This window comes from Scyliorhinus canicula, chromosome 14, assembly GCF_902713615.1.
Source record: "Scyliorhinus canicula chromosome 14, sScyCan1.1, whole genome shotgun sequence".
NCBI lineage: Eukaryota > Metazoa > Chordata > Chondrichthyes > Carcharhiniformes > Scyliorhinidae > Scyliorhinus > Scyliorhinus canicula.
Genome location: NC_052159.1, coordinates 91,839,961 through 91,866,934, shown reverse-complemented (window position 1 = coordinate 91,866,934; position 26,974 = coordinate 91,839,961). Strand labels below are relative to the sequence as shown.

Here is a 26,974-nt window from a genome sequence, read left to right as displayed (position 1 = left end):
TCTGCTTTAAAAGCCAACGATTTAGCCAAGTGAGCTAGTGTAGTCTTTTTGTAAGATGGCAAACAATCCATTTGTGCACAGCACATGAAAGGAATAGCCACTTAATCTGTTTACTTTTTGCACTGATGTTTGAGGTAGGGATATTGGTCAGGACTTTGGTAAAACTCCTTGTCCTTATTTCAATAGCGCAATGGGATCTTTCCTGCCCACATGAATAAGCAGATCTGACCTTGATTTTGTATTTAATCTTAATGTTGTTTCCCAAGTGAAGAAAGCACTTGCATTCCTATGGTACCTTACATCACATCAAAATCACTTCAAAGCCAACCAATTATTTTTGAAGTACACGCAAACCATGGCACACAGCAGTGAAATAAATAGCCAGATGATCTGTAGTAGTGACGTTGGTTGTGGGATTATAAAGAATCATAGAATTTCTACAGTGCAGAATGAGGCCATTCGGCCCAACAAGTCTGCACCGACCCTCTGAAAGAGCACCCCCCCCTCCCAATCCCTGTAGCACCATAACCCCACCTAACCTGCGTAACTTTGTACACTAAGGGGCAATTTAACATGACCAATCCACCTAACCTCTACATCTTTGGACTGTGGGAGGAAACTGGAGCAGGCATTGGGAGAATGTGCAAACTCCACACAGTCACCCAAGGCTGGAATTAAACCTGGGTCCCTGGCGCTGTGAGGCAGCAGTTCTAACCACTATGCCGCCATGCCTCCCCTCCCCACAATGCAGAGTCATCAACCCCTCCCCTCCTCCAACGCACAGTCATCATCCCCTTCCCCCAACACAGTCGTCATCCCTCCCTCCACCAACACACAAATCATAATTTCCCCCCTCCATCAATACACGGTCATCATCACTCCCCTCCACCATCACAATCATCATCTCATCTCTCTCCCCCCCCCCCCCCCCCACCGACACAGTCATCATCTCCCCCCTCCACAAACATAGTCATCATCTCCTCCCCCTCTCCACCAACTCAGTTATCATCTCTTCTCCCCCCCCCCCCCCCTTCCCTCCCTGCACGTGTCACACAGTCATCATCCCCTCCCCTCCCTGCACCTCGCACAGTCCTCACCCCTCTTCCCTCTGCCAATTCACACAGGTCAAGACATTGGAAAACTCCCCTACTTATCTTTGAGTTGTGCTGTTAATCTCTTGCATTTACTTGAGATGGCAGACAAAGCATTGGTTTGACATCGAGTTTGAATGACGGCACCTCCAACAATGCAACATTAAATAGGAATGTTGGTCTGGATTATGTGTTCAAGACTTTAGAGTGGGGCATGAAATGAATATCCAAGTGCAGTTAGATATTCTGGGGTAGGAAAGGGGTATCTTCTGCTGCAATAAGGACCGAGCTGCACTTTGCTGTTAAAGAATTGTGTTGCAAGTATAAAAACAGCAATCTTCATTAATGTGTGTTTCTGTCAGAGATTTAATTGAACTGATCTTTAGATGTCTGCCTCCAGAGGCAGAGTTGTGGCATGGTCACATTACGGCAGAAATTCTGAGATGTTAATCAGGCTGATTACATATCAAAACCTTTTATATTGAACAAAAGATGCAAATATCCTCTTTTTAAAAATGTTCTTTGGAGAGTGTTGTCCCTGTGGCCCATGGTGACTGCTGTTGTTCCATGTCAGTTATTGGGGACTCTGGGTGATAGTTCTGTGCTCAGTACAGGTGGTGAGATCCCTTCTCCCGACTGGCCGATTTGCTCGTTGTTCGGTATGCCTGTGGTTTAGTTGGTTACGTCTTTCAACTCCCGCTTTCAGTTTGCCAACTGTGGAGTTGTGGGTCTTTCTTCTCTTGAGTTGTCTCTAAAATGTGTCCCAGTTTCTCATGTGTTTTCAAAGGTATAGACTCAGCTGGAAACTTGCCCTTCAGCTCTGATGAGAACATTTACCTTCTCTCTCTCTCTCTCTCTCTCTCTCTCTCCCCCCCCCCCCCCCCCCATGCATTTCATTACATTGATGTGGTTGACAACTACCTTTTGGTTTGCTTGAATATTGTCCCTCTCTGGGGTCTTTTGTCTTCCTCACTCTGCGGTCCCCTTGTCTTCCTCTCTCTGCGGTCTTCTTGTCTTCCTCTCTCTGCGGTCTTCTCGTCTTCCTCTCCTCTGCGGTCTTCTTGTCTTCCTCTCTCTGCGGTCTTCTTGTCTTCCTCTCTCTGCGGTCCTCTTGTCTTCCTCTCTCTGCGGTCCTCTTGTCTTCCTCTCTCTGCGGTCCTCTTTTCTTCTCTCTGCGGTCCTCTTGTCTTCCTCTCTCTGCGGTCCTCTTGTCTTCCTCTCTCTGCGGTCCTCTTGCCTTCCTCACTCTCTCCGTCCTCTTGCCTTCCTCACTCTCTCCGTCCTCCTCACTCGCTCCGTCCTCTTGTCCTCCTCACTCGCTCCGTCCTCTTGTCCTCCTCACTCGCTCCGTCCTCTTGTCCTCCTCACTCGCTCTGTCTTCTTGTCCTCCTCACTCGCTCCGTCCTCTTGTCTTTCTTTTCCCTGCGGTTCTTTGTTGCCCTTTCTCTGGCACATTCAGGGTTACCAGCCCAAGCTTTAGACTTGCTTTAGCTGAGATGAATGGCCATTACGACTCGCCTATGATCTGGACCTCAGAATCTTCCTTTTTGCCATTGCATTGAGATGTCAGACTAATTCATCCTTTCTGTATGAGTCTTGTGCCGTTGTGTGTAGCACAATGGTTAGCACTGCTGCCTCACAGCACCAGGGACCCAGGTTCAATTCCAATCTCTGGTGATTGTCTCTGTGCAGTTTGCATGTTCTCCCTGTCATCGTGAGTCTCCTCCAGGTGTTTCAGTTTCCTCCCACAATCCAAAGATGTGCAAGTTGGGTGGATTCACCATGCTAAATTTCCCCTTTGTGTCCAAAAATTAGGTGGGGTTATGGGCATAGGTCTGAGGCGTGGACCTAGGTAGGGTGCCTTTTCAGAGGTGTTGGTGCAGACGCAATGGGCCGAAAAGCCGCCTCCTGCACTGTCGGGATTCCATGAGCCTTCCAATCTATATAGCCGCATGCTTGTTTTTGATTACTTCATTTTCAGATCACTATGTTGAATCACTTCACACAGATGTGTGAAGGTCATTATGTTGTATGGCACTCCAGTGGCTATGTGACACTTCTTGTTCACTTGATACATTCCGTCTGTGGTCGACTTGGTAATAGTCATTAACCATTTGTCATCTATGGACTTGAATGAATCAACCTCTTGTATAGTGTATCATTCTTCATCCTGCGTGTCTACTGATGTCAGTGACGATTTGTATAGGCTTGTTTTGCTTTTTCTGGCCAAGCATTGGTTTGCAAAGTGATTTTGTTTCCTGCAGTTAAAACACTTGCTTTCCCCATGCTGGACAACCTTTCTATTCCTGTGCTTGCTTTCCTCCACAGTATTTGTAGCCTGCCGTTTGTCTGCAATTGCTCACTTATTTTGACCTGCATTGTCTTCAGCATAATGTATCTCATTAGACATAGCATATATGTGCTCTGGATGACGTTTCGCAATTTCTGCATTTTGGCACACATCTATCGCTTTTGTTTAGCATCAGTTTCTGTTCTTCCAGTAGACCTGCTCTTACTGTGTGGTGTCTCACTCCTTGAGCCAAACTACCTTTTAAGCAGATAATTTTTAGCTTCCAAATTCACATGATTCTGCTAGCTGCATTCCTGCCATGATGTATCATGTTCAATGGTCTAGTTTTCACTCTAAGCTCTCATGTTGAATACATTGAATTCATATATAGCATTAATTAGGGGTACAAAATGTGCCATCAAGGTTTTTGAAATCTTGTATCCTTTTTCTTTGCTCATCTCTTAGATTTAGGGTGCTTTACATTCGTAGCAGTCCCTCCCCTGCAGTGTTAAAAGTGTAGCTACTCTTATTATTTCAGGCAATCTCATAGTGTTGCCATTGTAAGTGGAAAAACTGACAGTTTTGCCATGCATCATTTTTCAACTGGGCTGGAGATGGGATTGGAAAATTTACTGCAGCCATTTTTACTCACTTCATATTTACCTGCAGCCTTTGTCTGTGATTTCTTTTCTCTGCAGCGAATAATTTCACTTGCAGACTGCACGTGCCTTTCCTTTGTCCCTTGCAGCCTTTTGATCATTTTTCTTTGTTCTTTTCAGCAGCTGTTTGCAGAATTTGAATCTTGCTGTGTTCCTGGATTCTCATTGTCTTCTCATCTCCTTTTTCAGATATCAAAAATCTATTTTCTGCCATTCTCTCCCGACACCATGTTGCAAGTACAAGGACAGCGGTCTTCATTAGTGTTTGTTTCTGGGAGAGGTTTTGTTCAGCTAATCTTTAGATGTCCGTCTCCAGAGGCAGAATCATGGTATGGCCACATGACTACGGAAGGTCTGAGGTGTCAATTAGACTGGTTACATTTCAAAGCCCAAATAAACTGGAACCCTGAGCAGCAACAATTTTAAAAAAGTTAGAGAAGACACTGCCGTTATGAGTCTGAGAGCAGGAGCTGAAAAAAAGATTGTAAAGTGACATCAGGACATGGGCAGGTGGGGTGAGCGTCATTTCATTAAGTTACTTGGGGCAGCACGTTAGCATAGTGGTGAACACTATGGCTTCACAGCACCAGAGTCCCAGGTTCGATTCCTGGCTTGGGTCACTGCCTCTGCGGAGTCTGCACGTTCTCCCCATATCTGCGTGGGTTTCCTCCGGGTCCTCCGGTTTCTTCCCACAAGTACCGAAGACGTGCTGTTAGGTCATTTGGACATTCTAAATTCTCCTGCGCAGGTGGCAGAATGTGGCGACGAGGGGATTTTCATAGTAACTTCATTGCAGTGTTAATGTATGCCTACTTGTGACCATAAAGATTGTTATATTATAACTTAAACTAGATCAATAAATGAAAAAAACTGAGCTTGTTGATTGGATTTTTAATTTAAATTAATTAAATACCTAAAGCAAGTTTCGTTGGAAATGGCAGGAACGTGGTGTGCCGCAGCCAAATGATGAGGGAAGTTGTGGAGAGCATCATGATCCTGAACAGCCCCCCCCCCCCCCCCCCACCTCTTTAGAATTCCCCCAGATGATTGTCACATGAGATTTTCCAAACTCCATTCCTAAAAACATGCTTTAAATCTCCTTTCACAATAATGGTTTGCATTTCAAAATCGAGACCAGATTTTCCAAGTGACACTATTAAACAAAGCTTCTGCTCCAGTTTTAACAGCGAATCCCATCCAATATTTTACACTAACTCCTTTAAGATTTCTTTGTCTTGACTGTTGTGCGAACAATTCACAATTGCTTTACTCTCGATTCGCAGATTGGAATAAAATGACATCATACGTTTGCTTTACTTTTGAAGGCCTTTGTCCCACTTAAATCTGGGTACTGCAATTGTCTCTTTAACTCGGGACGCTTTGTTTACTCTCCCTTGAATTTTTCTCAACAATACCTTGCTCTCTGATCACTTACTTCAGTCTTAACTCTTTCTGTCCCAATTCCTGACTGTAACTTTAGGAAGCACGGTAGCACAGTGGTTAGCATTGTCGCTTCACAGCTCCAGGGTCCCAGGTTTGATTCCCGGCTTGGGTCACTGTCTGTGCGGAGTCTGCACGTTCTCCCCGTGTGTGCGTGGGTTTCCTCCGGGTGCTCCGGTTTCCTCCCACAGTCCGAAGATGTGCAGGTTAGGTGGATTGGCTATGATAAATTGCCCTTAGTGTCCAAAGGGGTTGGGTGGTTGCTGGGTTACGTGTATTGGGCGGAGTTCTGGTCTTAAATGGGGTGCTCTTTCCAAGGGCCGGTGCAGGCTCGATGGGCCAAATGGCTTCCTTCTGCACTGTAAATCCTATGAAACCTGCCTCTTTGCAGCTCCCATCCTGTCCAGTCTTTCTTCTGGCTGAGTTGAATGATTATCACTCCCCCAAGGTCTTGTCTCCAACTGCCAACAAATTCAGCTAAAACTAAAACTTGAAAGCTTCTCTACCTTACAAGGTCCGAGTTGCTAAGCAACAATTGCATGCTAACGCCTTTTATTTTTTCTTCACGCTCTGGCCCTCTCTAAGCACAATGCAAACAGAGTTGGAACATAACCAATCCCCACATATGCAAATACCTTTGTCCAACATGAATCTAACTATCGATTTTACTCTTCCAGGTGCAGAAACATTAAATTAAACACACCTAAAACTGTACCTCGTATCTAATGTTTACCAATATAAAATATAAATCCCTTAAAATTACCTTTGCTTTCCTAACAGTTGCCCACTCACTTAACCTGTCTATTTTGCAGCCTCTTGTGTCTTCAACACAGCTTACTTTGCCACCTAGCTTTGTCATCAGCAAAATACTGATACATTATTTTATGTCTCTACATCTAAGTCATTAATATAGAATGTAAATAGCTGAGGTAGCTGCACTAATCTTTGTGGTACTTTACTATTCACGACTGCCAACTTGAAAAAGTCCCAATTATGCCCACTCTTTGCTCCCATCTAATAACCAATCCTATGTCCAGGCTAATACATTACCTCCAATTCCATGCACACTTATCTTGCCTATTGACCTTTTGTGTGGCTTTTTATTGAAAGCCTTTTGGAAATATTGGTATTCTACATTTCCTGGTTGCCCATAATCTATCTTCCAAGTTATATCCTCAAAAAGCTCCAATAAATTTGTTAACCAGGATTTTCCTTTAGTAAAACCATGTTGACTTGTTCTAATCATACATGCTTTTCTAAGTGCATTGGTAACACTACCTTAATATCATTTTCCCAACAATTGATTTTAGGCTAACTGGCCCGTAGTTTCCTGTTTCCTCTCTCCCTCTCTTGAAACGTGGAGTAACATCCGTGAACTTCCAGTCTACTGGGGCCGTTCTCAAATCCAATGAATTTTGAGAAATCACAGATGGCACATTATTATCTATACAGCTATTTCCTTTAGAACCTTTGGCTGTTGGCCATCAGTCCCCAGGGATTTGTTGCACTTTTTTTCCTGAAGTTTCCCTTCTAAGTTGCTGCAGTGCATCTTGTAGATTATGCACACTGCTGCCATTATGTGTTGGTGGTGGAGGGAGTGAATGTTTAAGGTGGAAGATGATGGGCAGGAGGTGAGTACTCTGCAGAATTCCAAGCCTCTGACCTGCGTTGTAGCCACAGTATTTATTTGGATGGTCCAGTTCAGTTTATGATCAATGGTCGCCCAATGATGTTAATAGTTGGGGATTCAAAAATGGTAATGTCACTGAATGTCAAGGGGAAATGGTTGCGTTCTTTCTTATAGGAGATGGTGATTGCCTGGCACGAATGTAACCTGCTCATCACCTCAACCATGAATGTTGTCCAGGTTTTACTGCATATGGACATGGACTGCTTCATTATCTGTGGGGTTGTGAACGGTACTGAATATTGTGCAATCATCAGCGATCATCTCCACTCTGACCTTATGTTGGAAAGAAGATCAGTCATGAAGCAGCTGAAGATGGTTGAGCTGAGGACACTACCCTGAATGACACCTGCAGAGATGTCTTGGGAATGAGATGATTGACCTCCAGTAACGACAACCATCTTTCTCTGCACTTGGTATGACTCCAATTAGTGGTGTGTTTCCCCCTCATTCTCATTGACTCCAGTTTTGTTAGGGCTTCTTGATCCCATTTCGGTCAAATACAGCCTTCATCAATCAGGGATGAGGAAATAGCAGCGACTTTAAACAGATACTTTGTTTCTGTCTTTGTAGTAGAAGACAAAACAATTTCAGAAATACTGGGGAAGCAAGGTTCTCGTTAAAATGAGGAACTTCTAATCCTACTAAAAAGGCAATGGAACTGAGAAACTTAATCGGAATCAAGTCCAGCAAATCCCTTTCATCTGATAGCCTACATGCTAGGCTATCAAGAGAGGTGGCAGAGGGATAATTGTTACATTGCTTTTGATGTTCTAGAATTACCCAGATTTCAGAATGGTTCTTGTAGAATGGAAGTTAGCAGTCATAGTTCTGCTACTCAAAAAGACCAAGAACTCTTGGCATTAATGATAGACACTTGCTACAGCCGATCAGGGACATAGCAATCGAGCACTCCAAAAATCATGAGAGTGGGCAGAGTAAATACAGATTTGAGAAATTTTGCTCATTAAATCTGTTAAAGTTTTGTAAGGTTGCAATTAATAAGGGGGAAACCAGAGGATGTAGTTATTGATTATAACCAGTGCTTATTACACAGAATTGGGGCTGATGCGATTGGAGTTGATGGAATGGCATGGATTGAGAATTTAATAACTGACACAAAACAAAGTATAAACAAACCGCTCATCTTTGGACTGACTGTGTAACTAGCATAGCAACAATCACTACACCTCGAACACTGTGTACATTCTTGCTATTCTTACCTACTTGCTTTTGAGAGAATGTAACAAAGCTTGACTAAACCATCCTCTCGGGGGGGGGGGGGGGGAGGAGGAGGGAATGTCCTATGAGGAGAGATTGACCAGATTCAGCCTCTAGTCTCCAGAATTTAGAAGAGTGAGAGATGAGCTCATTGATGTAAATAAAGTATTGAGAGCTTGACAGATAGATGTGGAATACTGATTCACGATCTCCGAATAAGGGATAAGGGACTGAACCACTCAGAACTGAGATGAGAAAACATTTCTTCACTAAAATGTTTGTGAATATTTGAAATTCTCTCCTCCAAAGGGGTATGAATTCTCAGTTGTTTATCTTGATCAGTTTAGAGATCATTGGGTTTTTGAATACAAAGGAAATGAAGATTGGACAGGCAGATCGAATTGAAGTAGATCAACCATGATCTTACTGAATGATGGAAGAGGTTTGTAGGGCCAAGTCTCCTGTTGCTATTTCTTATGATCTAGTGAAAATAAGAGTTACAACTGGCTTTGTGGCATGCTGCTCTACGTTAATTTCACTCCATTTTCATTTCCTCCTCTCTATTCCATGGGCAGTGACTCTCCATGGGGATCTCACCCCAGTGGCCCTTCCATGTCCAAGTCCAAATGTTGGCAGGGTATTCAGTTGATGAGGCATCACGGCCTGCACCTGACCCTTATTCAATTTACATACGCTATAGCAGGAGTGACTGGACAGCGATCAGGAGAAGGTACATTAGTTGACTTTCCCCCTCTCTAGCTCAGGGAAAGTAAGCTAAATTGTCGGACCCTTATAGCACAATTCGAACAAGATCCTCACAAGGTAGAAATGGAACCTGGCCTCTTTTTTTTACGTGCTGCTCAGTACCATGTTGCATGTCATAGGATAACTTGGCATAAGCTAAGGATGGAACCTGCTAGGTGTTCCCTCCTGTGGTCATGGTCATCGCCACCCACCAGCCCTAAGTTGAACAGATGATACACCCCACATATGCGTGCACATTTTAATGCTCAATTTAAGGCTTATCAGTTTAGTGGATTACTTCTTATTTCAGGTACCCAGTGTCAGCAAACACTCCCAGAGTAGATGCAGAATGAGTTATATGCAGCTTAAAGATGGGTTGAGGGGACAGCTCCTGACCCATGTGGCTGATGTGTCCCTTCATGTTTTCCAGGTGTAGTGGGGGATGACGTCATTCTTTTGTGAAATGGCCTTTGGAGGATCCTGCAATTGAGATGACGTTTTCCTGGCTGCGTTATGCTTCTTGGATATTGATGCTAATGGTATACAGTCCCTCTTCTTCATCTGCTGCTCACTCCTCAGGCAAGATGATAATACCTTCTTCTGAGGTCTCAGCGATGGATTGGGACATAGATGAATGTGTGGATATTCCCTTTGGATTTCCAGCATATTGGGAACATTTTTTTAAGGACTGCTGAATAAGACATTTTCACAAATATTTGTTGATCAAATTTCATGAATGTAGGTAAAGGTAGAAACAAATACTGCTTTTATCTGTTGCACAATATTATGGGTAGCGATATAAAGTGAACTTGCACTTAATTGTGTATTATATCTATATATTAAAGTAACAATGCATAATCTGACATTTCCATAGGTGTGCTTTCTTTGTCACTCGTAATAGAAAGCTTTGGTCACTTTTTCTTTCTTTCTGAAGAGATTGTATTTTATCCCCTTCCTTCAAGTGTGATTTGCACCAGCTTCCACCTGTGGGTGGCACAATAGCACAGTGGTTAGCGTTGTTGCTTCACAGTGCCAGGGGCCCAGGATCGATTCTCGGCTTTGGTCACTGTCTGTGTGGAGTCTGCACATTCTCCCTGAATCTGCGTGCGTTTATTCCGGGTGCTCCGGTTTCCTCCCACAAGTCCTGTAAGACATGTTGTTAGGTAATTTGGATATTCTGAATTCTCCCTCTGTGTACCCAGAAGTACAGAGACACCGGAATGTGGTGACTAGGGGCTTTTCACAGTAACTTCATTGCAGTGTTAATGTAAGATATACATGTGACAAAAGATTATTATTATTATTTAGTACCCATTATGCATAAGACATGGAAGTTCTTTGTTCAGCCTTCTATATTCCTTCCTATTTTTAACTAGTTTTTTGCATTTTACTGAAGCATTAGTTGCCTGGTAACTGCATGTGATTGGCATTTCGAGTGCATGCAAGTCCCCCTCCAAGCCATAAATCCTGACTTGGAACTATATTGACATTCCTTCACTGTCTTGAGATCAAAACCCTGGAACCTCTGAGTGTACCTATAGCAGATGAACAAGGACAGTTCAAGAACGTGGCTCACTGCCACTTTCTGAACAGCATTAGGGATGGGCAACAAATGGCTGGCCTTGCCAGTGGTGCTTACATCCCATAAAAGAATAAAATGCCTATTGATATCCATCTCTTTAGTAATGTTTTTGCACACCAGTTTCCTCAACATGCCGCTGATGTGAAATAAGTTATATTTTGTTAACTGTGGTCTGTGGGATCATTTTCATTCGTTATGTTTATTATTTGTTGAATCGTGTGTTCTATTAGGTGAATTAATCTCAGATGTACATATATATAAAATATATATTTATTTCACAAAAATGTGGAAAGCTGTACACTAACTGTAGTTGAATGTAAGCTAATTCTGCTCAACTAAACATAATGTCAAAAGAGCACTACCCTACATGCCCAAAATGCTTTCCAGATTAGTCTTAAACTCAACTTCCTGGAGATGTGTAAGAAACGTTTTGGTTTAGATACCCTTCCAAATACATTGTTGCTATCACTGATGGGCCTGGAGTGCTGGCTACACTGTAAACAAGGCAGTACCTCTGCCACTGGCCCTGGAAGGTGATGATTCTCTGTTCTTCCAAGGGTAGAAGTGCAGCTGCTTGCAAATGTTTACATTTGCTGTCATCCTTTGGCTGCAGGGAAGGTGAGTGCTCGACCACCAGTACACCACTTGCAACTGCACACTATTGGCAAGGATCCAGTAGGTAAGAAGGAAAGGCACAAATATACGTTGCAGTTAGTATGCTGTGTAAATAGAATTTCACTGTTATGATGGCCAATAACCAGATAATTTATAGGCATAGTTTTGTAAAACAGTGGGTGCATTATTGTTTTTATTATTTTGCCCCACCGTTTAAGAGGACTTTGGGATTGACCCAGTGGACTGGAATAATCTTTTGGCCTGCGCTTTTATATGTGATATTTTATCAGATTTTGACTAATTGAAGGCATTCATGTACATTGTCTTGTACAGAGAATCTGAGATTTGTACGAGATAATGGCAAATAATCAAACATTCAACAGCACAAAATCTTTATTTTCATATAGGTAACATAAGTGCTATGGCTTTCCCAGTGCATAGAGTTTAATCCTACAAATGGTATGTGAGCAGAGTTCATAGACTCAGCCTGATGTGTTAAGCCCAAGATGCTTTCCCTTTTTGGCACCTTTGTTTCTGGAAAATAATTAAAGCATCTTGAAAAGAATCAATGTGTAATTGATGTTGCCCACTTCCTCAAATGGCGCAGTGTAAAAGTTATATACTCTTATAAATGAACACCATTTCAGATGCGTTAAATGAATTTGTGTTTATACGTTGGATGAAACAATGAAAAAAGGTATTGATATTGTAGTCTAATCTGCCTAACCACATTTGTATACCGCTGAGTTTCCTTGCTTGGCATCATGATAGAAGGTAATTCCATTTTGTTTATGCTGAAATTTGCATAAGAAATGGATATTCCATTAAATAAATTTTTATTTTTAAAACATTAATATGCACGCTCCCTTAATAAGATGCAAATCCAGACCAGCTATCCTGTAGACTTGTAGAGTATGATAGTTGGTCAGATTGTGGGTTGGCAAATCTCTCCATAAACCCCGAGGATGTTTATATGATCTTCGGCTGTTACAAATCAGAATCTGCTGAAGCCTTTTAATCCATAATTTGATAGCTCAATAATTTAGATTGGAATAGTTATTAAACATTTTTAAGTAGCAAGTTTCTGAACACTGTTCGACTGTGTACAGATATTGTTTATGCTCATTACAGGATGCTTCCGGTAATTCAAAGTGCAATTTAGTTATGTCCCCTCATCCAGAGTGCATATAAGCATTGAGTTTAAAGCATTAATTAAGTAATTGCCTAAATTATAGTAAATGTGTGTCGCATGTCATCAGCATTGTGCAATTTGAGACCGGCTAAAATGTTTGTGGAAACACAACCGATAATATTCAGTGGTTGGTTTCAACTAATATTTTCTTCTACCATTAAATTTCTCCATACCTCTTCCTCTGCTGAAGTGACTGACAATGTGGATTCAATTCATGTGTGTGTACAACCTTCCCCTTCCCCACATTACACCTACTAATCCTCCCAAGTGAGTGTGTAGGTGTGAACCTGGATCATTTTATTTTGTTAAGACTTATCTGCATTGTTCAGTGTGGGCTGCTATGAAGCAATTACGACCAAGAACCTACTTCAAATTAACTTCCTGGAAATAACTTGAAACTATTTCTCTTACAGACTTATCCTTTCCTTTTAAAAAAAATTTAGTGTACCCAATTCATTTTTTTTCCAATTAAGGGGCAATTTAGCATGGCCAATCCACCTACCCTGCACATCTTTGGGTTGCGGGGGCGAATCCCACGCAAACACGAGGAGAATGGAGCAGCACGGTAGCATAGCGATTAGCACTGTGGCTTCACAGTGCCAGGGTCCCAGGTTCGATTCCCCGCTGGGGCACTGTATGTGCGGAGCCTGCACGTTTTCCCCATGTCTGCGTGGGTTTCCTCCGGGTTTCCTCCTATATACGAAAGGAGCACTCGCTGCTCAGTCCACAATTGGGCAACCAGCAGCACTCTGAGACCAGCTCTGCAATCAGGTAAATGAGAAGGCAGCACCAAAGCTTGTCAACCTCCATAGCAGTTGGCTCAGCCAGGTCACAAATTGCGAGCTCATGCCCAAAAATGGTTATTTTATGATTGTTCTACAGCAATTCTTTATAAAATACATACAAATCTGACAAACCAATAAACATTGAGACAAATGCAATTTTGTTTTGTATGACGTGGTTCCAGGTTACTGTGTTATTTGGTATGAATGATTGTTGCATGCAACCATGTGATTGTGCGTTTCCACCTGAAAGAGAGTAAATGGGTTGCATGTATTATTGGTTATGGTAAGATTGCCTTCTCCTTTAGTAGATGCAGTGTGGAACAACTGGGAGGAGAGAGAGACACAGCGAATTTTAACTGATAATAGTGCATGTCTAGTACAAGTGCTGAGGAGGGACAGCATTTGTGCCGAACCTTGAGCCTGATACTGTGCATCCAAAAATGTATTTGGCTCTTGTCCCTATCTTTGTGATACAATATGTGCAGAAAGTAATCGGAAGACTGAGCCGTTTTCGCAGTTGTGTTGGAGCTGAAAGATGCTTTACAAGTTGAAATTGCAGATGGAATTACTCACCGCATAATCCATACTAGCAACAGAGTATAATTAGTGGATGACTTTTTCAATTCATCTTTGTTTCTAAATAACCAGCCATTCATGATGTATATTGACAACGGAATATATTTCTGTTTCTGCAATAATTAATGTATTCAAAAGATTAGAGTTTTGAATAATTACATTTCACAAGTACTTGCAATTATATATGCAAGCTTCAAGCAGTTAATTTCATGAATAGATTTATATTATATGATGAAATATAATTATTTGACGAAGTAAGGGTTAAAGCTTGTGTTGGAATGTGTTTGACTGCTGCAGTCATGTTTTTAAAAGGATTTTGGTTTGAAAAAGAGCAAAGCTGTTAGGAGCCGGAGGTGCAATCAACTGTTGTAGCAGCTTCGGCTAATGCAATCTTGTTATGATTAAGGAGAATCCCTGGGGAGTTAATTAGTTTTCATCTTGGTGAGATTATGTCATTGCCTGGTGGAGTTAAGGCATCAGGCATTTTGAGAAAGTATTTTCAGTTCAGTTCTGATTCTGCCTGAAACTGAGATCAAGTAACATAGTTTGTTCTCCCTGTAGATTAGTTAAAGAGATTAGCTGTATTTAAAGCAGTGAGCACTTCGTTTGAGGACAAGGGGGAGTTGAAATAAGCCAGTTGAAACAGCCTTTGAAGAAATCCAGCCATATTTTCTGCAGGGGTTTGGACCGGAGTCAGTTCTGTACATCAATGTCTAGAGATCAATAAATAACTCTGGAAAGCAAGAATTCTTCTGTGCCATTGGCATTTAGGGTGAATTGAGAGCTGAAATGCTCTATTTTCTTGTTTAAGTGGGAATAAAGATAGCAAGCATTCACTGTGTTGAGTAGTATTGTTCAAGGGGTAATTGTAAGCTGTTTTCGGGTTTGATAAAGGTTTTAAAACGGTGTTTGTACTAAAGTTTCACTTTAAAATACTATATCTCTATTTCTTCATGCAAGCACTCCTTGGGTGAAGTATCCTTTCCTCACAGTCTTACGAAAGTAACATAAAATATGGGGTTTCGACCCAGTATATTAGCCACTGTTGGAGTCTGGTCTGGGATCGTAATAATTGAGTACTAATTACAGTGAGCTGCTTCTCATAGGAGATAATTCTGTCATTTCAATGGTATCAACTTGAGCGATGGTGTTTACTTAGTTTCTAAGAACGGCAGTTTAGGTTAGATCCATTTATCGTATTTTGCAAGGTCAAGACAAGGCAGATTAAATTGGCAATTTATAAAATACAACTTTAAATTGGATGATTAAATTAAGCTGTCATCTTAAATTTCAGGAATGTATGTATATTTGATAAATCAAACTCAGTTGAGTGAACATCAACATATTGCTTTTAATGTCGAACTTCTTCCCAAACTGCTTAACAGCAGTGTAACCACCCAAAAATGTTCAGGAAAGATCTTTTGCAGTCTGAGTGGGATAATGTTACTTTGTGCTCTGGTATTCTATAATAATCTTTATTGTCACAAGTAGGCTTACATTAACACTGCAATGAAGTTACTGTGAAAAGCCCCCAATCGCCACATTCTGGCGCCTGTTCGGGTACACCGAGAGAGAATTCAGAATGTCCAGATTACCTAACAGCGCGTCTTTGGGGACTTGTGGGAGGAAACTGGAGCACCCGGAGGAAACCCACGGATACACTGGGAGAACGTGCAGGCTCTGCACAGTGACCCCAGCCGGGAATCGAACTTGGAAATCTGCCGCTGTGAAGCAACAGTGCTAACCACTGTGCGACCATGCTTCAAATTTATGGTTATGGGATTATTTCTTGTCCTTTTCCTGGTCTGAATGTTTGTTGGAATTTTGTTTCTCTGAAAACTGTCAGAGCCAGTTATTTTATGCAAGTGTGTAGTTCCTATATTACTTGTGTCTTCAAACTCATTGTCATCTTCCGGAGGATGGATGTTTTACTTTATTTTACTTCTCATTTGCCCTGTTCCTCGGTCTCTAATAATTCATTTGTTCTACGCATCCTTTCGCACTAATTGAGCTTTCCACAAGCTCTGCGGGTTCATCCATCTGCAAACATTTCCTTCTTTCTGAACTCGTGTCCGGCCACAGCTTTTGCACATCCTTCTCTCTGCCTCTGTGCATTCTTTCATTGCTGTTTCATGGCATCAACTCTGCTCCATTTTTCTTGACTTATCTGAAGGCTAGCCATCTGGGTAGTCAACATTTTTGTCTGTCTACTTGTGGCTTTATGGATTTTGGCAGTATCTACCATCTGCAATATTGTGACCTTGTCTTTTGAAATCTTTTTGTCCCTAAGGAGTGCTTCTGATTTGTTGAATTTACACTTGCTGTCTACTTTTCTCAATCTCTTTAAGAAATTGTCAACAGATTCACCTTGTTCCTGCCTTGGAAACATTAGGGACCTTCAAGCGGCTATTGGATAGGTACATGGATTATGGTAGAATAATGGAGTGTAGATTAATTTGTTCTTAAGGGCAGCACGGTAGCATTGTGGATAACACAATTGCTTCACAGCTCCAGGGTCTCAGGTTTGATTCCGACTTGGGTCACTGTCTGTGTGGAGTCTGCACATCCTCCCCGTGTGTGCGTGGGTTTCCTCCGGGTGCTCGGGTTTCCTCCCACGTCCAAAGATGTGCAAGTTGGGTGGATTGGCCATGATAAATTGCCCTTAGTTTCCAAAATTCTATGATTAACCTATGACAAAAGTTCGGCACAACATCATGGGCCGAAGGGCCTGTTCTGTGCTGTATTTCTCTATGTTCAAGCTCAAAAATTCATATTGGTGGATTGACGGTTTGACTTTGGCTGGGATGTGTGCTGAATTCTTCAAAAGCGATGCCTGGGTTTCTACTGTTGTCCTCATTCATCTCCCAGCTATTGTAAATATCTAAAGAATTCTCCCTTACCCACAATAATATGTGTTTAAATAAAAGCAGAAAAGTTTTAAAACACTCAGCGGTCCAAATTACTACTACAGAGCTGAAGAGTGGTAGAAATGTGTTGGATTTATATGTGGAGAAGGTGACCCAGAATTGAAGGTCAGAGATAGGTGGACGCTCAGGAGAGATTGACAAAGATGTCATTGACAGAACACCGTAGTGTTGAAGACGGTCAAGAAAATCTGTCGGGGGTGATCCAAGAAATTGTAATATTTTCCATTGGTTTTGTTCATGTTTTTAAGCCGGTGTGAGTGGTAATTAAAGTAGAAGATGAGTGGCTGTATGAATTTAAACTGTGAGTTTGATGCGCTAATGAGCTCAGCAAGACCTCAAATAGATGTTTACCTACAGCATTTTAGTAGGTATGAATACAGACCACGAAAAGGTTTAAATGGGTGTGATTCAAAGGCTAACGTATACAAGATGAAAGAAGTCTTACAACACCAGGTTAATGTCCAACAGGTTTGTTTCAAATCACTAGCTTTCGGGGCACTGCTCCTTCCTCAGGTGAATCCTTATCCACCTGAGGAATAAGCAGTGCTCCGAAAGCTAGTGATTCGAAACAAACCTGTTGGACTTTAACCTGCTGTTGTAAGACTTCTTACTGTGCTCATCTCCACATCAAGATGAAAGATAAATGTCATAGGTAAGATATGAATAAAGTGAGCTTATTTTTGTTTTAATTTCTAAAATCTAATGCAAACAGATGTTAATCAATTCTGGATTCTTTCTATAGAAATTGGGTAGTAATAATAATATTCATTGTCGCAAGTAGGCTTACATTAACACTGCAAGTTACTGTGAAAAGCCTCTAGTCACCACACTACGGCGCCTGTTCGGGTACACGGATGGAGAATTCAGAATGTTCAAATTACCTAACAGCACTTCTTTCGGGACTTGTGGGAGGAAAGTGGAGCACCCGGAGGAAACTCACGCAGGCACTGGGAGAACGTGCAGACTCCGCACAGACAGTGACCCAAGCTGGGAATCGAATATGGGACCCTGGTGCTGTGAACTGCCAGTGCTAACTACTGTGCTACCATGTCATGAAGGGATCAAAAAGGAACAAGAGTATTTAAGGCAGGGGTGGGCAAATTACGGCCCGCGGGCCGCATGGTCTTTATGCGGACCACCAAGTCATTAAAAAATTTTTTTTTTTTTTTTTAATTTAAAAGAAAAATAATTTTTTTTTTAAGGTTAATGGGGGGGGGGGGGCTGTTGGGTTACTTACTGGTATAGGGTGGATACGTTGACTTGAGTAGGGTGATCATTGCTCGGCACAACATCGAGGGCCGAAGGGCCTGTTCTGTGCTGTACTGTTCTATGTTCTATATGAGGCGCCCAGAATCATAACCGGGTGAAGTAATTATTTTACTTAATATACTATGCGGCCCTTTAAAATTGTGAATTTCTGAATGTGGCCCTTGCACGGAAAAGTTTGCCCACCCCTGATTTAAGGGGATACTGAAATCTATGAAGGTAGCTGTTTTAGATCTCGGCTAACTTCAGGAGTTGTTGGTTAACCCCCAGCAAACAGTGTGAACAAAGTCAGATTTGAAAAGCACACTGCTGATTAACCTCAGAAACAACCCTAACAGAAGTAAAGGCACTGTGTGGTAAAAGTTACTGGATTTTTAGAAATCTTTAAACCAAAAAGATGTTCCTTAACAGATTGGAGAAGAGTAGCTCTGAAAGTAGTTAAATAAAGATTATTTTAGAACTGTTTAAAGTATTGACACGGTGTAGAACCATTGCCTTATCTTGAATGCAGTTCTTTAATTGCGTTTTTTTTCCCCCACATCTCTTAAACACTTATTTTGCTATAAAATTCTCAAGTCGTTGGACATCATTTCTGGATTTCACAACCTCTCCTTGTACTGTACAAATGTGAGGGCAGCTGTTTCAAGTTTCCCTTATGGGATTTGAACAGCTTGGCATTTACCATCTGCTGCCTCCTTAATAAGGCAGAATGTCAATAGCAAAACAAGGGTCAGCACTCCATGAAAGCAAAACACGTTACAGTTGGTCCTGTGAGCTGCCTGGAGTGGGGAGGGTGTGTGGATCCATTAAGTCTCAATGGCAACCATATACGCGGTTGTAGGGAGCAGAAAAAGAGCAGCTGTGAATGGAGAATCAGCAATCTCGAATGTGGAGATGAACACCGTCTCGTGGTCTTGGGAGAGACCGAGCTTCAGAAGGTGAGTGCACTCCAGATTGTAGCAGGATACTCTGGGGAAAACTCCGAGGGGTTGAGCCAGATCAAAATATGATCTGTCCGGTTGCTAACCCTGAAGTCTGGTGTCCAGCCTTCACGTTCAGAAGAGTGCTCCAGAACTCAACCTGGAGCTGAATGGTCTAAAAAGGCCCACAGGTCCATGTTTTCCCAGCACTTTTTTTAAAAATTAAAGCTAAATTCAGGTGTGGGAGGTGGTGGCCTAGTGGTTAGCACAACCGCCTCACGGCGCTGAGGTCCCAGGTTCGATCCCGGCTCTGGGTCACTGTCCGTGTGGAGTTTGCACATTCTCCCCGTGTCTGCGTGGGTTTCGCCCCCACAACCCAAAAATGTGCAGAGTAGGTGGATTGGCCACGCTAAATTGCCCCTTAATAGAAAAAATAATTGGGTAATCTAAATTTATTTAAAAAAAAGGTGTGGGAGGTGTGGGGAGTGGTGAAATGGTTGTGCAAGGACAGGGACAATGCAACCAGTGAATGGAGAATTAGAAAGGCTTGCATTTGGGGAGCAAAATGTATCCCCATCTCACACAGGAGAGCAATGTTTTGTCAAGTTGAACCCAGGTGCGGCCCTCTAGAAATCTTGAATGTACTCTGCATTGAAATAAGCAGGGCCCTTTGTGATATTTAAAATGAAATTTGCCATTGCACCAAAAGCAGTGCTGAGGAGATTTTAGCCCCCCAGTACAAAATAAATTGAAGGAAACATTAATCAGAGAGGGGAATTGCAGTGTCGTAGGATTGAAAGATGTTACAGAGATGGCGATCGGCATGTCCATTTCAGAAATTAAACACAATAATGAACACTTTAAAACAGGATAAGAAACAGGCAAAGGAAGGGGTGAAAGCAATTTGTGAGATTGAAATCTTGGCTTGGGGTTGAGTAGGCTGCCAGCATCATGAACAATCTGGTTCAGCCTGAGGCAAAGGCCGAGGAGGGGGGAATACAATTAGTTGGGCATGTTTGTGGATTTTGTGGCAGAGCCAAAGATGATGACTTCAATCATCTTTCTTAAAGGAAATTGCTCCTCATGCAACAAATATACCAGACAAATGGTCTGTCAATACAAAGTGGAGGAATTGAGAGAGGTTGTGGTGATGAAGAGCTTCAACTGTGCAATCTGATGAGTTTTCCTTTCTTCAAGGTTCATGCTACAGACACTAATAGAATAGAATTTACAGTGCAGAAGGAGGCCATTCAGCCCATCGAGTCTGCACCAGTCCTTGGAAAGAGCACCCCTCTTAAGCCCATACCTCCAACCTATCCCCGTAACCCAGTAACCCCACCCAACCTTTTTGGTCACTAAGGACAATTTAGCATGGCTAATCCACCTAACCTGCACATCTTTGGACTGTGGGAGGAAACCGGAGCACCCGGAGGAAACCCACGCAGACATGGGGAGAGCGTGCAGATTCCGCAGACAGTGACCCAGGACCCGGATCCAAGCCATAGGCAACAGTGCTAACCACTGCACTACCGTGCTGCCCTTTGAGCAGTTTTTCAGAATTTTGCTTGAATACTGTCCATACCTCATCCCCAGAGGGCTCCCTACCATAATCCATTGGGTTGGATAGTGACAATGCTATTTGTAGAATAGTTAATTTAAGAAGTCTGGATAAACATTCTTAACTCTGTCCGGTACCATTGCCGGAATATTGATCAAAAGATAAGAGCTCCCATATGATTAGTTTAATTTGTAAGAACTGAGATTGCTGAATTCAGTGGAGACTCTGTGTTTTCAAGAGATTGAATGCAATTTTTTTTTAGCCTATTCCATTTTAATTGGTTGTTGTGGGAATATGGCTGTGTGCAGCCTTGTGGGCTGCAGTTTTTTCTGTTTTTATTAATGAAATTAATTTAGTTTAGACATATTGCTCCCAAAACCTAGACATATTTCCAGTGTTAAAAGTGAGATTGAGTTTATTCTATAATTTTAAAAATAAATTTTAACTGCTTCTCCTTGTTGAGCAATAATAGTTTTGATGTTTTGTTTGTCCTTTGCACTCCTCTGAAGGTTAGCATCTACTTTGGCAATGAAAGAACTAATTATGCGTGACTGCAATTTGGGAATTATGAAATGCTTATGACTCAGTCCCTTGATCTGAATCTGTTAGGGAGCAATTTGTAGAGTTACTGGACATTGGAAACTAATTTTTGTTTTCAAAACTAATGGTTTAAAGAGAATTACACATGATAATGTGAAGTTCGCATTTTTGATAGATCCTTCTACGTGTTAAGCACCAATTGTTGGGACTTGAATTTTACAATGAAGCTGAAAAGTGTCAAATACACATTTATTTCTTTTGGGTTTCATTCATGTGACTTATGCTTTTGAAATATTCATGATCAATAAAAATCAGTTTTTGAAAGACTTGTCATCTTGTCTAATTTCAATAAACGTGTAAAATTCTACATGCATATTAGTAACAGTAAAATTGATTAGTTCAAACTGAATAGCTGCCACTCGAAGACAATAGACTATCTGAACTATGTAGAGAATCTACTTCAAATAAACTGCCAGCGAAGTTTCTGAATTATATTTCCTTAGCACAACATAATTTGCATGATCTGGACCAGGTGTAATTTGATCCTTTGGTTGCCTGCTTGTTCCCTTCTGCTTTCACTCCGACAATGTTTTTCCTCTAGAAACTTGCTATTGCTACTTCTCCCATTTTCTATTTTGTTCTTTTAAAATTTTTGAAATTTAAAGAAAGTCAAGGATGAAAAAAACGCATTTGGTGCATGAAAGCTGGCTCTTTTAGTAATTGAGAGTTCACTCTCTGTTTAGTTTTCTGGCAAAGCCATTTGTTGAGCACCTGTTGGGTGGTACCTGATACTGACTGCAGACCATCATATAATTGTGGACTTCTGTGGTTTCAATTGAGAAAAGGAGGAATATTGAATGGATTATCAGGAAAAGAACAAAAGAGTTGATTTTGAAAAAAAATTGTCCTTGGGATGTGAACTTCCCCTTCGCAAGGCCATCATTTGTTGAAAATTCCTAATTGCCCTCTTAGACACTGGTGGCAGTCGTGCTGTCTTCTGGAATCACTGCTGTCTATGCAGTTTAGGTACACTCTTCGTGCTCTGGAAATCTAAGTACAGTGCATCTACAGGCTCTCCATTATTCACAGCACCTGTTACCGCTTAAAAGAGCTCCAATAAATTGGTTAAATGTTATCCTTTTCACAAAACCATGGTGTCTCTTCCCGATTACTTTGTGTTTTTCTAAGTGCCCAGCTAAAACCTTCTTAATGATTGATTCTAACAACTTCCCCATTACAGATTTCTGTAGTTTCCTGTTTTATGTGTCACTCCCTCATTGATATATTCTATTTTCCAATTTGATGGAACCTTTCTAGAATTTCCACCTCTTCCACCTCCTGATTTACTGGAATGTTTTTTTGCATCTTTAATAGTCAACACAAGTAAAATGTTTGTTCATTTCATCTACCATTCTGTATTATCTACTATTAACTGTCTCTCTACTGTCACTCCCTAGAGGAACAACACTCACTTTGTTTTTTTCCTTTTTAAATACCTGGAGAAACTGCTGTAATTTCTTTCTCCTGATTAACCTTCCAGTCATTCTCTGTCGTTCTTTATATTCTGACCAATCATCTGTGCTTCTCCTCATTATTGTGCCGTGATCTGAATTTTTCTTGATGCTTTCCTTAATTACTTGAGTAACCCCAAATAGTTGGTGCCTCTTCTCTCTCCCCCCCCCCTTAGAATTGTTCTTTATAGTGGAAATATTATTATTATGAATATTTGGAAATATCCACTTAAATATCTGCCACTGCTTCTCTCTTGACCTATCCTCTAGTATAGTATCTCAGTTCACTTCAGCTAGGTCAGCTTCTATGCCCATATAAGCTTAAAATACTAATTTTAGACCCACACTTTTTCCCATGTTTTGGATGTAAATTTCAATCATGTGGTCATTGCTACTAAGGGGTGCTATTACTCTGAGGCTATTAATTAATGCTGTCACATTACACAAGACAAATTCTAATATAACCTGCTCTGACTGGTTCCAGAATGTGCTGCTGTACCAAACTATCTCAAATGCATTCTTCGAACTCCTCATGCAGGTTACTACTGCAAATGTGATTTTTCCAGTTTATGTATAGATTGAAATCACCTATCATTGTTAGCATCCTTTTATCAGAAGTACCCAAAATTTCATCTTGTATACTTTGTCTTACATTGTGGTTACTGTTCTGGGGTCTGTAGACTACTCCCACTAGTAACTCGTTTCACTTACTGTTCCTCATCACCAGCCAAACTGATTCTACATCCTGATCTCCTGAACCAACGTCATCTCTAACTATTGAACCAATGCCGTCTTGATTAACAGTGCTAGTGCACCACCATCACCTAACTTCCGATTCTTCTTGAACGTCATGAACCCGTTAATATTTAGGATCTAATCCTTGTCGTCCTGCAGCCACACTCTGTACTGCTATCAGATAATATTTATTTACTTCAATGTGTGCTATTAATTCATTTACTTTGGCAAGAGAGAACCATTGATTATACCTTCAGATGCACTGATCGCCACCTTCTATCTCCTAAGGTGAACAATGGATTTTGACCAGTGGCATAGAAGCTAGCCTGCAACTGACTCATTAATCAGCAGCATCACATGATCCCTAAGCTTTTAGCCTTTGGAAAGCTTTAATATTACATTCTAGCAACTCAGTATGCTGTTTAACCTCCACCCTGCAAAGAACTCCAGGCTGACCAACAGCCTGTGTCACGTCCAATCCTCCTTGATGCCCGTTTCTCTGGAAGATTCCTGCCATTGCCTGCTAAACAGACCAAGACTCTTTATACCAAACTCACCTCACTGCATCACTGTAAACTTTAAATGAATTCTGCAATTCCAGTTTAAGCTGGCTGAACCCATCTGAAATGTAACTCCTTTGTGAAGGACCCCTCACTGGACACTTGACTTTCTGGACTCGAGCAGTAATGTGAACTGATCTAAATCTGTTGTTATTTCTCTTTAAGTTATTCATAGTTGCAAAAATGTCTCTTTCCTATCTTCTTACTGTGTGCTTGTGAGTATGAAGCTGCTACTATTACCCTGGGTTTGAATGTTTGAATATATGAATAAGTAACGCTCCTGATTTAAAGAGCCTTTGCTGCCAATCACTTTAAAATTGGCATCACAAACTGGGTTTCGGGGAAGCCTGCTACAGCCTATTAAAAAAAATCCAAACATATCAGCGTACGGACACAGCGAGAAAATTAAGAAGTTCAGGTTTGCCTCTCCCTTGTCCGTAACAATAGGATGTTTCCCTGGCTGGTGAACCCAGAACCACCAGGGCATAATCTCAGAATTAGAGACAGGCCATTTAAGACTGAGATGAGGAATGTCTTTACACATAAGTTGGTGTATCTTTGAAATTCTTTATCCAGAGGTTTGTAGAGGATCAATCATTGAGCATGTTCAAGAAATTGATAGATTTCTAGATGTCAATGCCATCAAGGGATAGGGGTATAGTGGGGAAAATGACATAAGAGATAGATGATCAACCCAGATCTGTTTTGAGTATTAGAGCAGGCTTGATTACCTGAATGGCTGACTCCCACTCCTTTTTCCTATGTTTCTATATAGGTTAGGTTTTCCTCTTATGTTGGCTTTTCACTTTCTGGCGCAGGTCCAGACTTGCATGTATGTCTTTAAGACTTGGTCAATCATGGTGCTAAAGAGCACTTGATGGGTATTGAAATCCCCTACCCAGAGACCATTCTGCGCCTTTTCTACTTCCATATGATGTTCAACATGGAGGACTACCGAGTTGACAAAAGGTGGTAGGTAGTGATCAGTAGGAGATTTCCTTGCCCACGTTTGACCTGAATCTATGAGAATTTATAGGGTCTGCAGGCAATGTTGTGGACTCCCAGAGTCACTTGTACCTGACTGTGCACTACTGCGACGCTACGTCTAGTCGGTCTTTTCAGTCAGTGGAACACAATATCAAGAGGATCATGGGTGGCACGGTGACACAGTGGTTAGCACTGCTGCATCACAGTGCCAGGGACCTGGGTTTGATTCCGATCTTGGGTGACTATGGAGTCTGCACATTCTTCCCTTGTCTGTGTGGGGTTCCCCCCACAGTCCAAAGATGTGCAGGTTAGGTGGATTGGCGATGCCAAATTGGCCCCTAGGTGGAGTTACGGGGATGGGGTGGAGGATTGCGCCTAGGTATGGCGCTCTTTCAGAGGTTTAGTGCAGACTCAATGAGCCAAATGGCTTCCTGTATTGTAGGGATTCTGATTCTGTGAGAAATAGGAGCAAAAGTAGCCCATTTGGCCCATCAATTATCTGCTCCATCATTTGATTAGATCATGCCTGATGTGATTGTGGCTTCAACTTCGCTTTCCTATCCCCCATAACATTCAACTTCATTGTTGCTCAAAATCCTGTCTAATCCGGCCTTATTCAATGACTCCACTTCCACTGCTCCCTGTGGAAGAGAATTTCAAAGACTATCGCCCTTTAAGAAAATCCTTCTCATCTCTATCTTAAGTGGGAGATCCCTTGTTTTGAAACTGTGGCCAGTGCTAGATTCCTCCATGAGTGGAAACATCCTCCCAGCATCTTTTCTGTCAAGCCCCCTTAGAATCTTTTATGTTTCAATAAAATCACCTCATTCTTTTCGACTCAACCTTTCATCATCAGACAAATTCTTCATCCCAGAATCAGCCTAGTGAACATTCTCTGAACTGCTTCCAATGCAAGTATAATCCTGCCCTAAGGATGGCGAACAGAACTGTACACCATGCTCCAAGTGCGGTCTCACCAATGCCCTGTACATCTGAGTAAGACTTTCTTCCTTTTATACTTCATCCCCTTACAGTAAACACCAACATTTCATCTTCTTTCCTAATACTTGCTACACCTGCATGTGAACTTTCATGTGAAAGGACACCCAGATCTCTCTCTGCTGCAGCATCTGCCCACTTAAATAATATTCTACTCTTTTTTCTCTTTCTGCCAAAGTGGAGGACGTCCTATTTTCCCACATTATACTCCATCTACCAATTGTATTTACTTTATCTATCTATATCCCTTTGCACACTCTTTGATTCTTCATAAATTGCTTCACTAACAATCTTTGCATTTTCAAATTTGGCTACAATGTAGTCTATCCAAGTCATTGATATAGGTCATAACTAGCTGAGTTCCCAGCACTGATCTTTTGAGTTATTCCTCTTAAGTTACAGTTTGCCAACCTGAAAATGATCCTTTTATCCCAACTCTGTTTCCTGTTAGTTCGCCTATCCACCTGGAGGTGTTAATATCACCTCCAACACTAGAAACCTGATTGTATTATGATTTTCTAAGTGCTCTGTTACTTGCTCCTTAATATATTTTAATATAGCAAAGGACCTATATAGTTCATGCTTTCTGTCTCCCTCCTTTTTTGAACAGTGCTTTCCAAACCGCTGGAACTTGGAAAGCTTGAAACATCCACTATCTCTGCAGCCACTTGCTTTAAAACCCAGTATGTAAACCATCAAGTCCAGAGAACTGCAGTCCCATTAGTTCATCTCATACTTTTTTCTAATGATTGTGCTTATTTTAAGTACCTTCCTCCCTTTAACCACCTGTTTTCGACTATTCTTCTACTATGAAGATGGATGCAAAATAATTACTCAAAGTCTCTGTTGTTTCTTGTTCCATTATTATCTCCCTGTCTTGCCCTCTAAGAGACAAATGCTCACTTTAGTTACTCTGTTCCTTTTCATATTCATGTCAAAGATCTTACCTTTTATTTTTATATTTCTTGCTAGTTTTTCTTCAATTTCTCTCCTTTTTTTTCAGTTTCAATGTTTTTCCAAATCTTCTGGGCTGCAATTAACCTTTGAGGCATTTCACACCTTTTCTTTAAATTTAATACCTAACCTTAA

At 41.4% G+C, this 26,974-nt stretch overlaps 1 protein-coding gene across 8 annotated transcripts in view; it reads left to right on the top strand.

Moving 5' to 3' along the window:
* The window catches only part of LOC119977591 (proton-coupled amino acid transporter 4-like), a 551,265-nt gene that overhangs the window by 137,823 nt on the left and 386,468 nt on the right, over nt 1–26,974 (top strand). The window contains exons 11-12 of one of the 8 annotated variants that reach the window (XR_005463231.1): nt 7,285–7,583; nt 9,563–9,995. The exons of 6 other annotated variants lie outside the window; for them this stretch is intronic. Coding sequence is in view for 1 of the 2 variants with exons in the window: in XM_038818711.1 (XP_038674639.1) it covers nt 9,563–9,578 (16 nt within the window). In the remaining variant the exon portion in view is untranslated. Of the gene's footprint in view, nt 1–7,284; nt 7,584–9,562; nt 9,996–26,974 lie in introns of those variants that run through there. One more of the 8 variants, XM_038818711.1, reaches the window with a different exon arrangement.